The sequence below is a fragment of the Spea bombifrons genome, chromosome 2 (assembly GCF_027358695.1).
Source record: "Spea bombifrons isolate aSpeBom1 chromosome 2, aSpeBom1.2.pri, whole genome shotgun sequence".
In the NCBI taxonomy this organism is placed as follows: domain Eukaryota; kingdom Metazoa; phylum Chordata; class Amphibia; order Anura; family Pelobatidae; genus Spea; species Spea bombifrons.
In genome coordinates, this window is record NC_071088.1 from 72,982,105 (window position 1) to 72,997,214 (window position 15,110).

The window sequence follows — 15,110 nt, forward strand, 5'->3', positions numbered from 1 at the left end:
ATACAGTAAGATGGTAGTGAGAAATATGTTAGCATGTATATACAGGGAACAAGAAGGAACAAAATCACACAGATACAGTTTGTGTGTTTACATGCAAAATGATGAAACAAAATATATATGAAAAACACATCCACCCACAATTAAAACACACACCATATGTAGGGTAATATAATGGGAAGAATAAGGAAGGATGCATGGTTAGAGAGAGAGAAGCAGCAAATTGAGGAATACAGAAGGAGTGGAGTGAGACAGAGAAGGGCAGAAAGCAAAGAAAGAGTAAGGATGGGAGAGAGAGATAAAAGGTAGTGTGTTAGATCAGCGCTGGACTGGCAGGAAATGCAGCACCTGGTTAGCATGAGATGGACACAGTGAAAGGGGGTCCTTCATCATCACTTTCCACCCCACCACCACTGAAGGTCTACAATACCGATCATTCCTCAAACTGTCAACCTGGTGTCTCTGAAGGACAGTGACTATTTCAAGTAGAGTACAGACAATACAGATACCGCACACAGAAGAAAACCCACTTACAAAGCAAACAGATACAAGGATACTACACATCACATTGAAAAACACAAACACTCTGACATGACGTAACAATGTTAGACACTTCATAGTCTTTGCGCACAGACAAATAATAATAATAGATGTCAGCTTTAAGAAAAGCCCCATTTAGAGAGATTAGCCATCAGACCATTGTTTCAGGGTTACTGGTCTTAAATTTAGATTATCTGTACATGTCAGACAATATGACTACGTCACGCTTAGCAGTGACAGACTGACTTATCGAAAGAAGGTTCATGACCGGAGATGTTTGGAAAGGCACAGTTTGTTACTTGTGTAGGTAATCATAATTCTGCATAAATTAAATCAAGCTCTAATTAAGAGTTTTAAAGCTGGGCTCCTTCTCACTCTCATTGTTTTTAAGGCTGGAAAACACACGTGATATTCAAATAGGCAGATAGGATAGTATTACATGGGAGCTCGATTCTGTGTGAGTTTTTTTAAAATCCTTTATTTCCAATAAATGAAATACAATTTTATTTATTGATTCCAACCTTTCTTGAAATAAAATGCACAGGTAATTAATACAGTGCTGTAATATATCAAGTATGACAGAACTCCTGGCCTTGTCTTATGTTAAGGTTAACCCTATGTCTTTCCCATGATAACTGTTAGTTAGAGTGTTTAGTAGTATAGAGACAAGCTCACATAATGGGGAACCCATCATCACAGCATGCAATTAGAGAAAGATTCTGAAGAACTATGTAACTATGTAATATTACATCATTTTGCCATACTCTCCAGGTTTGACCCAGTGGATGAACTGATGCTTTCCTCTGATCTCTTAGTCACCCTCCTCCTTCTCTGGGGCATGGGAATGATGTTTTGCCATATTTACTCCCAATTACCTTCTCATATCAGACATGTAAAGTTATCTCTCACTAGCCCTACCCATAAAGTAAAAATGTATTTTTTTATCAAAGAAATACAAATTTTTCAAGGCACTTTAAACACAAAAATGTGCTGTCATCACAGACATACATGAACACACTGACATTTTACATAGACAGAAACACACTGACACACAAAAGAACGTTTTCATTCTGACATTGCAAATGCGCTGTGACATGTTCACATTAACATGCTGCTCCTAAACACATACAGAAAAACAGTACATACAGTGGTATTTTTAAAATCTACATCTACTTATAATACTAATATGTATACATATGATAATTGTACACAGAAATAAAATGACTTTGCATACGTAGGATCAGTGACAGGGAACAGAAACAACAGCAGTGGCAAAAGGTGAAATGATGTTATAGCGAACAGGCAAAATCTATCAAGACTCTGACAAAGATACTCTTGACACTACTACAGACAAAACAACACCCAAATAAAAAATTCACTGACACTACACCACAGGCAGACCCCCTGCCATCACACACAGACACCTTGACTATGCGCAGACACAAACCTTGACATTAGATACAACAGGCACAGCACATTATGTCAGTGTTCCATGTACAGACAAAACCATATTATTCAAACATACGAGAAAGACGCGGATATCCCACATGACACATGACTACACATACGCCTCGACCCAACACACACATATAGGAAGACGCTGGTGCTGTAATGCACAGTTACCACGTCATACCGTTAGTGATCCACATAAAAATACACGCCCTTATTATTCACAGCGTTAAGGCACTCACCCTGCTCTCTGCTTTTTGGATTTGTCCGATATCCCATCCCGAGACATTAATTTATTGAAGACAATGATCCCAATCAACATGTTCACCTGTGTAAAAAAGCAAGGAACACACTGAAGGCTGCTGTGCCGACCTTACTATAGCAGAGAAGAACCATCTGGCTTAAATGATATTGCGCCTACTATCAATTTTTCTGGAGCCTTTTCTGAAGATATTTGTCTTCCCTGGATTTGAGAGACTCCCCAAAGTTTACCAGCTCCATATATTTTGGGAGTATTGCTCCCTTGTTTCTTTATTGGTGGTTTTTATATTATATATATACTATCTAAAATTGCATTACCTAAAGATATGTACTTATTGATCTTTCAATAACTGCAGTTTCATTAATAAGAAATGTTTTTTGTTTTTTTTACAAATATTCAATCTCAGTTGAAACTAGATATGTTGAATTATTTTTTTAAATGAATCTTTAAATATTAACTAAATATTAGAAAACAACAGATGGTTCTAAATGTCCAACTATTTGATTGTCCTATTCACTTTTACATTTCTTTATTGTTTATGTGAACCATCTTTTCTTTATATAAGTTTGCCTTGTTTTTTTAAGTCTGTACTCTATGAACTGTATCAAACAGTACCATATACAATAATAACAACAATAATTATTTCAACACCTGACTGTACAATATATCATATATCACATAATAATGACATGCTTATATACTAAACACACACACACAAAGCTTTTTTGTAAGAAGATATTAAAATTTAATTTAATTGCCTTCATAAATTAAACGCAGTAATACTTAATATTCCACTTTAGACAAACATGCCGGTAAAATACAGTAATATATACCTGACTGTGCTAAAAGGTATTCAATGTTTGTATAACATTAGTTTAATATACTTTAAAACAGTTTATGAGGTACTGAATAAAGACTGAAAATAGTAATAATAGCTCAGACAATTCTGGCTCCCTTCAGGTGAACCAGTCGCTGACAACTAAATGATTAATATTGACACTGTGTTGCGCTGTCACTTAAAGTACCGTATCTACAGTTTTTTCAAGCGGAATCTACCTCTAGACAGAATTTAGACAAAAGTTCTGGGATCTGCGTTCCTAATGAACAAGTAAAAATAGCAGTGTCACCAACGTGTATGTGACGCTAGCAAAATGTTCAAAGGATTAAACAAGATTGAATTATGACAAATGGCCGCGTGTTTGTCCACCTCTGCACAAACAATTTCACACCAAATGCTGATGAAAGTAATTAATGGCTTCACAATGTAGATTACCCTGCCTGGCACGAAGACAGTCTGTTCTAAGTGTCCTAGTTATAGGAAAAATAAAATGTCCTTCTGTTACCTCACAAATAATATTTAATCCTTTAGCAGCTGAGCATAGCACTGTGTGTGCTTGGCACTATGTGTACCTGCCTCTGGAAGCTTTTAGAAAATGAATGTTGACTTGATGAGGGATTGGGGGGGCTTATGGAAAACATATTTTTTGCTACCATTAAAAATGGGAAACTCTGAATTGACTACCCATTCATGTTACAATAATAGTTAACTGTGTTAACGTGTTAAAACCTGCATGTTGTATATACATTTGACCTCGTGAATTTCTGCAAAATGGCGGAGCCATAGGGACAGCCTCTCCTCCAACTGTGGAAAAGGGTGTGCCTGGAACAGAGGCGTATCTAGGGTATGGCACCTATGGCATTTTATGCTGAGCGCCGTAATATGACGTTCAGCAGTGAAGCAGCGGAGCGACCGTGTTTAAAAGCCGCTCGCTGGTGCCTGCTGCTTCACTGCTGAGCGTCATATTACGGCGCTCAGCACCGGTGCCGGCACCGGGACGGAGGTAGAGGCTGTGTGGATGAATTGTCTGAATGAGGGAGAGCATGAGTTAATGTGTGGATGAGTTGTCTGAATTAAAGTGTGAATTAGTGAGTGACTGTAAAAGTGTTTGTGTATCATAGATTTATAACTGTGGAAGGGCAAAGATGGCACTAGCAGGAGGACAAAGATGGCACAGGCCGGACTGTTTGGGGACAAAGTTGACTTGTGCTGGGCTATTTGGGGACAAAGATTGCAAATCTTATGTGTGTTATCTGGGTGCTAGCCAGGTTCTATGCGGGCAGTGTGGATGGCAGGGCTGACTTTGGGGTGTGCAACCTGTGATCTATCCCTGTAATTTAGGGGGATTTAAATATACCTTTAATGCCGTGTTTTTATGTGAATTCCAATTGATCTATACCTGCAAAGCTGGGTTTTTGTGTTATTCTGTAGATCGATATCTACTATGCTGTTTCCATACATTATTTATGTATACCTGCAAATACAGGGTTAATATGTCTTATTCAGTTGATTAATACCTGCAATGCTGTTTCCATGTATTTATTTGATATATACCTGCGATGCTACATTTCATATATTATTATTGTATACCTGCAGATACAGGATTTGTATGTCTGATTCTGTTTATTTGATATATACCTTCAGTGCTGAGATCACAAGTGAATTTCAATTGATCTGGGTTTGTGTGTTGATCTATACCTGCTATCGGAAGCAGGGACTAATATTTATACATATATATGGGCAGCAGGGGCTAGTAAATGGGTTTTAGATATTTGAACAGGGGCACAATTTCAGTGCTTGCCATAGGCGCTATTTTCAGTAGATACGCCTCTGGCCTGGAAGCTCGGCCCATTTGTAGAAATGCATCAGGAGAGGAGGCGTACTGCTGGGGGACAGGATCAGGAAGACAAGAACATAGCACACAGCCAGAGGGAAAGCTGTGGTTGAGGTAAGGAGGTGGGTGAGGAAGCATAGCTGTGTAAGTATGTGTGTTGGAATGGATGTGTGTTTATCAGCATGTATGTGTATGTGTAAATGGTGCATGAGCATGGATGTGTAAATGTATGTGAGCATGGATGTGTAAATGTGTGTCAGCATGGTTGTGTATGTGTAAGTATGTGTGAGCATGAATGTGTATGAGTAAATGTGTCAGCATGGATGCATGTGTGTAAGTGTGTGTGAACATGTATGTAAGTGTTTGTGTGTGAGCACCGATGAGTATGTGTATGTCTGAGAATGGATGTGTATGTGTGAGCATGGATGTGTGTGTTTGGGTGTCAATGTGGCAGAGCCTGTCTTGGTGTGTGTGTTTGGGTGTCGGTGTGGCAGAGCCTGTCCTGGTGTGTGTGTGTTTGGGTGTTGGTGTGACAGAGCCTGTCCTGGTGTGTATGATTGGGTGTCGTGGCAGACACTGTCCCGGTGTGTGTTTTTGGATGTCGATGTGGCAGAGCCTGTCCTGTGTGTGTTTGGTCATGTGTTTCCTGGTACTTTACTTACTGTAGGAATAAATAGAACAATTTAATTTTTACTTATCCAGAGATAAAACACCCTCCTGAATCTGTAGTCACTTTAGAGGACAAAACTTTCTAGGCTCAGAATTCAGTGAGAGGAAAATTAAAGGTTTTGTGGTATGAACTCAATCTATTATTGAATCTAGATTATTTAAATGCGTGGCACTAAATTGTGGCTTCAGGTGTCCCGTGTATGATGACTTTTTTTAGTATACTGATGTACTCCCAATCCCATCACATTACATCAATATATGTTAGGAAATGATGGGCATTGATGGTGGGCTGACTCGGTGGCGCAATGGGCCGCTTGACTAGACTTGCCCCCCAGGCCGTAGGCTGCCAGCCTTCCCCTGGGGGTGGGGGAGAGCATTTCATGCTTGGATCTAGTAAGCCCTGTGTATATCAGTGTAGATGTTTCCATACATAACAATGAGTTGTAGGTGAGGTGAAGAATTGCAGCTTAATCCCTCCATAATAATGCGGTTTATATCTTGCCCTGCATAATCATATTTTGCTATGTTTAGCCTTTTGCAAACCATATCATAAAATGTTTTTGCCAACAACAACTCACTTTAAATGTATAAGTCACTATAAAATGATCATAAGGCATACCAGAACAATGACGGCAGCAGGTCCAACAAAGGCATAGAGCAGACCTCCCTCCAAAGAGAGCCAGCAGCTAGGGTATGGAGAGGAAACGTACGATAAGGTGACAGAAGGTAGAGCAAAACAGAAAGTATCATCAGCGAAAATAGTATTTACTCTTTATTTATCAACCAGAGACTGTTAAAATGCACATCTAATGAGAGAAATTGGGATGAAAGAAGCAGGGAAGGTGGGAAATTGGTGGTTTTACTGTAAATCACTACACTTAGAAATGTGCAGCTGCAACAAAATACATTACCCCATTATTATTGTACAAATAGGTGCTTGATGGAAATCTAGCTGAGGAAGGAAATGATTGACTTACTAATGAGGCGTTCCATAGCCTTTAGTTCGGGTGAAACCGACAGATACAGCAACAACCAGAGCTGGCAACCCTGGAGAGACAAAGACATATTAAGAAACAGTGAGGTAATTACACAGTGAATCAGCCAGGGTGACTGCAGTTTTTTTATTAGCCACTATAATTATATTCAACATGGCTTTTGTCCATATCAACGACATCTCATGCCATATGATATACCCTACATACGATGGGGCCTAACAAACACCCTCAAATGGTGTATGAGAACCATTGAAGGCAAGGTGGACAACAGTGATATTGAGCATAATGGACAGCAGGCTATTAAGGAGTAGGGGCCAGAAGAGAAGCACACATTGAGAAGGATAGAAAAGCTATAAGCCAAAGGACAGTTTGATATGTTCATACATGGCTTCCTGTCATGGTGTTTGTATCTTGACAGCTTTGTCAAATGCCCTGGGCAAAAAATGACAAGAAGAATGACTTCTAATGTGATTCGGCACTGTTATGGAACAAAAAAAAGTGTCTTCCCTGATGCCAGGGCATTGGCAGTCACAAGAGTTTCTATTCAACGCAGCTGCAGTGGTACGCGGATGATGAATTTCGCAGCAACAAAACAGACTAAAATAATCATGTCACTTGTCGGGCAATAATTGGTACTTTTTATGTTACAGAGAACAAAGCAAGCCTAGAAACCCTGGGTTTGTCACAGTGTGCTACTACCGGAGATAACGATACCAGCGTGTGTATTATTAACACTGACATTAACAGCACAAAATCCATACATTTCTGTACACAGTTACACAATATGCGCACTACTGCAAAATAAACTCATATCAAGTTTTTCCACACTTCCAGAGGGCATATACTATGTATCAAGTTATGATCCTATGCTGCCCTGTGCGCTTTCACACTACTGTGGAAATCATTACGTGTTCCACAAACACAACTACATTCAAAAAATAAAAAGAATCATCTTCTTTTTTTTCGAATTGTGTTCCAAAACAATATATATATAGTAACAAATGTATAACTTGCTGAGATCACAGTATAAATTTGGATTTTTTGTAATGTTTTTCATATTGCTTTTTTATCCTGAGTACAATTCTGGGTTCTGGGGCTCATTAACTCAAGTGGGAGTTTGTGGGAGACGTGAACTTTGAACGTGGTGACTTCTATGCATGATGAATGACCAATTCCAGTGCACGTTTCCTGTGAGGAGGATTGAACTGGCCCTGTTTAACGTATAGTGAATCGTATATCTCACTAATTTTCGTTATGTATTGAAAAGGACCAACTAAGCTTTTATTGCATGGGAAGCTCACTGGGGTTGGACCATAGTAAAGTCAGGAACCTGTCCTGCAAACTCGCAGTCTAATGGACTTACCACTCTGAGACCACCTTTGAGGAAGATATTCACATAGGTAAAAGGGACTTTTTAGAGTCGATGGAATCAGAAGTTAGGTTGTATTCTCTCTGAAGTATGGGAGTTACTTAGGACCCTTCTCAAAAGAGTAAGCACCCTATTAACATTATATATATTTTGTATCAACGGCACCAACAAGCTTGTGGAATACAATGAGATTGGTGGACTTTCGTTTTTTCACCTGATTGGCAATGCAAAAAGAGCACCAAAATTCAGATATATACAAACAGGGCAGTCGCTTACCCCACCCTAGGCACAAGAAGCGTTTACGGACCAGTCGAGTCCTCATTTGCCCAATGACAGCCAGATACGACTGCCAGGCTTCTGTCAGCACCCAGCAGAAGGAGGAAAGGAAGAAAAAGTGCAGGAAGGCAGCGATCAGAGCACAGACAGCCTGAAGAAAGACAGATAGGAGCACGTGTCATGGCCAGCATTAAAAAGGTCAGCATTTAGCACCAGCAGATACAGAGTCTTCCTTCTAACAGTCTTTAAAATACAGCCTAAATAATGATGCCTGTTAACTCACTTTCCATTGGTCATCAAGTATTTTGTTAAGGAAAGGTTATTTTTATACAATGCATATAAGGTGGGCTAATAAAATCAAATATAGCATCAATGCTATTGGAGCTGATATATATATTTTTTTGCATTACTGCAATGCAGATCAGAGGTAATAACAAGCCATCATTTACACATATGAGAAATAAAGGAAATATCATGCTGTATTTACAGTTCAGCCAGCAGCTTGACTCTCTCTTAAGTGTTCCCTATTATAATCAATAATGCAGGGATCTAACATAACAATAGAGAACTGAGAAATCCCTCTCTGTTCAAAAGAACGCTTTGAGGATTTCTCTTAGAAAGGCACGCATGGTTTTTATTATTATTATTATTATATACTATAGAATATGTAGCGTATAGGCAGTTAGATAAGCATTAATGTGGAATGAATCTTAAGCAATACTGACCCAAAAAGGAGTTTCCACTCAAACCCAGAGTAATGGAGGTAAAGTGCAATTGACTGCGTTTTCGTTTTAAGTTATACATTAGACCATTGTCAGCAGACGAATGTAATCTATTCTATATTATTTTGTCAATGGCAAGCAGATAGTTATCTCCAACCGTTGGGGGTTTTTATGAGCACGTCAATAGTAGAGTTATGAGCGAGTCATGGAAAACAGAGAGAGTGTGTGTGTCCACAGAGATTTATCCAAGGGGTCATGATATCAAAATCACCCATTAGCTCGCTTCCAAGTCTTGCCTTCTCACACTTTTTATCAGTTACTAAATATTTCCCAAGTTTTGGTTATTTCAGGTTTCCTGTGACCTGAAAGTTGCAAGGGAGCCCCTTACTAGAAGCATTGAAGAGCCTTTTCAAAGCAAAGTACTAAATGTGAAATGTGGATCCCAGCGGATGCCCGGTTGCTCTCAGTGTAACGTTTTGCAAGAAAATCACTCTTAATAAGTATGATCCTTTTATCCTTCGCTGATCTGAACAACTTTAGTTTCTGCAATGATTTCTTAGTATCTATACAGAGCTGTTACGTGTCCGGAAAATCGGCATCCCTCTCTTTATATGGATTCTCCTTTCTAACCTTCAGTAATACTGACATATATCTGACAGTATATTGCCAGGCGTGCACCTTAATATAGACATTGATTAAAGAACACTGATAAAAAGGAGTGAAGGCAGAAATAGCACACACTGATATGTCAGAACAGCAGCATATATATATATATATATATATGTGTGTGTGTGGGTGGGTGTGCCTGGGAAAGTACAGTGCTGGGAGCTTACATTATATTCACAGAGCATATCACAGAGAAAAAAATCATAATGTTCAGGTTATTATAGCAGGTTTAGGTTATTAAATTATTATGGTTCTAGTTTCTATATTTAATATCCAAAATGCATAGAAATTGCAGAAAAACTACTATTTACTGACCTACTATATATGCTGCTACCGTTCTTCTGCCAAATTGAGGCAGCTGATTTAAGGTTTTGATAATTTAAATTTACACATGCTAGTAGTTAAATGGTAGCGCATAATTATATTTCATATTACTTCATTTAGCCGCTCATCATAATGACTTATTCAACTGTGTATATAACATGCTTTTGAGATGCTCAGCACAGGCTAATACTCCAGTATCACTTACCTTGCTGAGTGCTTGTGACTGTCCTACCAGGATCAGTACATTGGAGGCCAGTATGGACAGGCAAAAGTTGAGAAGAATGATGGAACGCTCAGAACGGATAAATCTAAAACACACAGAAACAAATAGCTAACCAGCTTGAAATGGTGTCGTGGATATCTGTCTCTTTAAACTGCTTTATCTATTTCATGATGGTGTTTTTGTCAGCCAAGTTGTTTGGTTTGGTTTTGCCAAGATGAGCAACTTCTATCTGTGCTATTGGCTGTCAATGTGACAGTTAATGCTCATCTACAATGGATTCAAGGGATTGAAGTGCATTATGAGGTGGGCAGATGCCTTCTTAATAACTGAATTGGCTCGTGTGATGTTGTTCTTTCATGACACATATCAAGAGACATAGTCTTTGCAACTTTATCAAACATTGTGGACATTGTTCTTAAAGTTGTAGAGGCCTTCTACGAACTAGAAAACGGTAACACGCTACTCCACAACGCTTACCTCCAAAATGCAGCATAAACAGCAAGGAGAATGAGCAAGGCCATGCAGGATACAGCACAGCCAATCATCAGAGGGACCGACGGAGCTCCCGAGACATCCATCACCTGCTAACACATCAAAGTGTGAGTATACAAAGAACAGACTAAGATCAAAGAGGGCCAGGCCAATGTGTATGTTATACAGTGTCCGCTCCCTTCTAAAGTTCCCACGGCAATGCATCATCTGACTATGAGCGGCCCAGCAATTGAGTTTAGAAGTCACAGGTCACTGTGGGCCACAAAGCAAAGCACCATAACAGTAAAGGAAATTAAGCTTCATGTGCCGGCACTACTGACTTAATTCTAATTAATTAAATCATTAATTATCTTAAGGCAAGGATTCAAATTACAATGTATCAACGCACTGATGACTGCACAGTGCCACTGATTAGTGCACCGCAAGGCAAAACACAGGACTAAAGAGGAAAGTAAAAAGTCCAGTGTGAAGATATTCCTCAGGTGTCATCTTGACTATGTCATGAACAGAGCACGTGCTGGACACTGTGTCGCAATACGCTCACCGAGAGAATGCTCTTGAGTTCATACTAAGTGAGTATTTGCTGTGTGACACACACAATGCTGTATGATACCTGGCAGGAACCAAGTGCACTATTGTAGAAATAGATGATATGAAAAAAAACTGGTGTCAGCTATAGTAACACAAGTTGACCTTGCAGATGATCTTATAAACCTTGAGTTTGATTCACCGAGTCATCTCATAGTTTGCAATTCTAGGGAGTCTAGACTGGGACCGCTGAAGAAAGCTAAATAGATGGGGTGCATAATATACTTAACGCAACTTAGATGGATACATTTTATATGTACATTCCAGGCAATACAAAAACTAAGCCTAGAGGTCTTCAGAAAAGTCTAGACAAATTTAGAGAACTGTGGGGAGGTAAAATAAATACCAAGAACAGGAACACAGAAGTTATCATTAAGTGGGTTTTTAGGATTGATAGACTTTTGGCATGAGGCCCTGACAAGTAAATATTCTCAAATGGTAAAAACCTACTTTGAAAGGAAAAGAGCCGTGACTCCTGCTAAGAAATGTTAAATTGATACACTTGTAGCAAGCAGCTCAATTTAATAACTTTCATGTGGTTCATTTAATTGAGAAGTGACACTTTGGTGGCAAAAGGCCCAAACATTTGTCAAAACTCTTTTATTTAACTATATAAAAGACAAAAGAAAATTTCTGGTATAAATGTTGTATAGTTTAAAATGTAGCAACTTAAACGATGGCAGATATGAAACAACTAAAATAAAATTTAAATTAAAACCATACTGCATAATTCTATATGTATATTATACTGTATACCTGTATTTAGCTAGCTAACTACAGGCATACCCCACTATATGGACCTTCACTTCATGGACACTCACAAGTATGGACATAGTTACAGCGCAGCCAATTTGACAGCAGATAAGAACCATTTGTCCAACTAGTCTGCCCAGTCTATACAGTAAGACTGAGACCTTAATCAGTCCTTGCACTTGTTCCGTCAAAGGATTAGGATTTGTTGGGGTTAGTCCACTGGGCAAAATTATATGAACTTTCCTAAGTCTTGCCTACCATAGAGTCACTAAACATAGAGTGATATAGGTCAATAAGTGTGTTAAACTGTTGCCTCACTGCGTAAAAGCCCACAGCATGAATAACCAAAGGCATATCCTATTAAATTAATTATGTCATTCGATAGAATCCATAGGGTTTCTTTTTGATGATATTGAAGCAACTGATGGCTGACGTGTGGGACACAATCGTACAAACCAACACACCCGTCCGCTGAACTCACAGAAGTCCCAAGTTTGATTGTCTTTTATACTGGCAGCACTGCAGGGTATCCCAGCTACAATGTAATGTTTCAGCCCTGTGGAGATTTTTTTTCTTACATTTTTTGCTTGACTGTGGGGATGGAGCTGCCGTGTTTTAGCTCACGGGGAGATGTCTGACTTGTAAGAATTTGTTTACCGTGAGGTGCCATTCGGAAAGGGTTCTGCTCACTGAAAAATATCTGACTGCCAACTGTCTGATCGCTGTGTGATGTTGTAAAAACACTGGACTCACAAGCCATTAAAATCAAGTCGTGCCTAAAGACATCACAAACAGCTACTTCATATGCACAGATAATTGCACATATATCCGACACAAATCTAGTTCACAGTCAGATCCACCAAACTGCTAGATAACCTACTTCATGTCTATTAGCAATTTACAGCACAAAGTGTCAAATCCTTGATGTAACTCTGCCCCCAATTTGTCACACGCTGCAATGCCTCCGTCTCTCCATTGCCTGCTTTCCTACCTTAGCTGGAGGGCTACAAATCACATTCATATGTTAACCACTTCGATGTGGTCTAAGAGGTCACACGAGTGATCTGAACCCAGCCCCAACTGCTCTGCCTCACAAATCTACGTCATCAGGTGCCAGTAACTTGGCTGCAAATCTGTTTATCATGTAGCACGACAATCACTAAGTATCTGCTTTAAGGCACAGTTTATGGGAAGATGGATAACAAAGTGTTAAGATTAAGACGGGGGAACCTTGTCAAGCAATGTAACAAACATGGTGCTCTCCGTGTATAATATTTGGAGGACTAGTGGCCATTTCCTTTTTGCCATCGTGCTGTCCCCAGGGACCTGACCAAAGATGGTCCGAGTCATTAAGTGTTTCTATTTCCCATGTCCTTTGCCAGAATAATGCAAAGGAAAAAGTACGGTAAGTTCCTTGCAGTACTTACATCCACACATGCTTGAATGGCCAAAGTTAATTATTGAGATTGTTTATTGATTCAGGTTCTATCTGCAGTTTGGCTGAAAAGAGATCTAGATAATGTAGTGATATCCCAGAAACTTTACAAACTGTATTTGTATGTTACGACCCACAAGTGTATCATTTGTTTAGTCACCATGCGAAAGAGCAAAGACCATATCCTTGTCTGTAGCTAGAGCTAGAGACCAAGATCTAACTGCCCTACATATATATATATAGCCATACTGTACAAAAGGTGGTATTTAATCTAAATATTTCACTTACTAATACCTATAGAATAATGATTGAGATACTTCTCATTAACACACACATTGCACAGTCACCCCATCTGCTTTTTAACACATATTCATATTCCTTGCCCAACAGATTCCTTCCACACCACATCCATAATACGTCTAAAAGAGCCATACTGTCCATTAATACTTTTTCCGTACTTACAAGCTCCTTGGGCAGCTGTGCCAACACGGCAAAGGTGGAAAGTTGGTCGCAAAGGCATTTGGTGTGAGATGAGTGAGTTGGTAAAGTTTGGCAGCTCTCTGTGTCCCAGTTCCCAGTAGATGCATCACTAAGGGTCACAAGCAGAAACGTGGTGTCAGCTATCAGAAAAGGAACCTCATGGAGACGATCGGACAGAGTGTACAAACTATTCACAAGGAAGACTCTACATATCCACAGTTGGCACAGCCAGTCTGAAGCTGTGTGCTTGTATGTTGAATGTGTGTGTGTGGGAGAAACCCTGGGAGAGGAGTGAAGCAGAAAGAGATAGAGTGTGGGGGAGACGGATAAAGACAGAATGAGGGGGAGAATTAATAGTGTGCATGATAACGAAGAAAATGGGTGTGAAAAGATAAAGCTGGTGGTTAGAGTGAGAGAGATAAACAGTGTGAGGGAGAACGCATTGTTTATACAGCTAATGGTGGCATAGATTAGTATTTGAGAGAGGGAATTAAGGGTGCGGGAGGAATAAAAAGTGAATAGCTGGAAAGAGCAGTGAAAGAGAGAATATGCAGTAAGTGTTAGCGGGGTGTGTGTGTGCAGCGGGGGGAGGATATAGCTAAGCCACAGGCAATGTTCACAGCAGATTAACCATGAAAAAAGAGTAGGAGCAGGGTGGAGAATTACATGGAGGAGAAAGCAGGGAACACTGAACATATGATCACAAGCCTGAAGAGCTTTAATCTGAGAAAAGTATACATGCTCTGTATCTTTTCTGGTCACTCTTAACGCACAACATCTCTTCCTCTCATTCTCCTTACAAAATACTCCTGCCATCAGTGTCTGCACAGCGTTTTGTTTTAGGCCAAGGTCTTCTGCTATTGCACAAGCTGTAAAATATGCATCTCCAATGCTTTTGTGGTGATGTATGCTATAAATATATATATATGATGTCATAGTCATGCTACTCATATATATATATATGTATATATATATATATATGAGTGACTATGACATCATCTTTCAAATGTGTGACATGAATATTGGTCATTGCTACCCCCAAAATACAGAAAACAGGTGGATTTTTAAAAAGACATAATTAAGATTTGTATCTATGTGTAAAATAAATATCTTCTGTTTTTAATGAGATTAAGTGATGCATGCTGTTGAAAGATTAAGGCAACAACAAAAACAATATATGTAATTGTAGCTTAATCCT

At 39.2% G+C, this 15,110-nt stretch overlaps 1 protein-coding gene across 2 annotated transcripts in view; it reads right to left on the bottom strand.

The window, feature by feature from the left end:
• The window catches only part of ADGRB2 (adhesion G protein-coupled receptor B2), a 159,949-nt gene that overhangs the window by 7,393 nt on the left and 137,446 nt on the right, over positions 1 to 15,110 (bottom strand). Inside the window, exons 15-21 of one of the 2 annotated variants that reach the window (XM_053454754.1) lie at positions 13,895 to 14,021; positions 10,642 to 10,748; positions 10,147 to 10,249; positions 8,230 to 8,380; positions 6,567 to 6,636; positions 6,209 to 6,275; positions 2,229 to 2,314 (exon numbers count right to left, since the gene is read on the bottom strand). In XM_053454754.1, coding sequence (XP_053310729.1) covers positions 2,229 to 2,314; positions 6,209 to 6,275; positions 6,567 to 6,636; positions 8,230 to 8,380; positions 10,147 to 10,249; positions 10,642 to 10,748; positions 13,895 to 14,021 — 711 coding nt within the window. The remainder of the gene's footprint in view (positions 1 to 2,228; positions 2,315 to 6,208; positions 6,276 to 6,566; positions 6,637 to 8,229; positions 8,381 to 10,146; positions 10,250 to 10,641; positions 10,749 to 13,894; positions 14,022 to 15,110) is intronic. The other variant, XM_053454755.1, reaches the window with a different exon arrangement.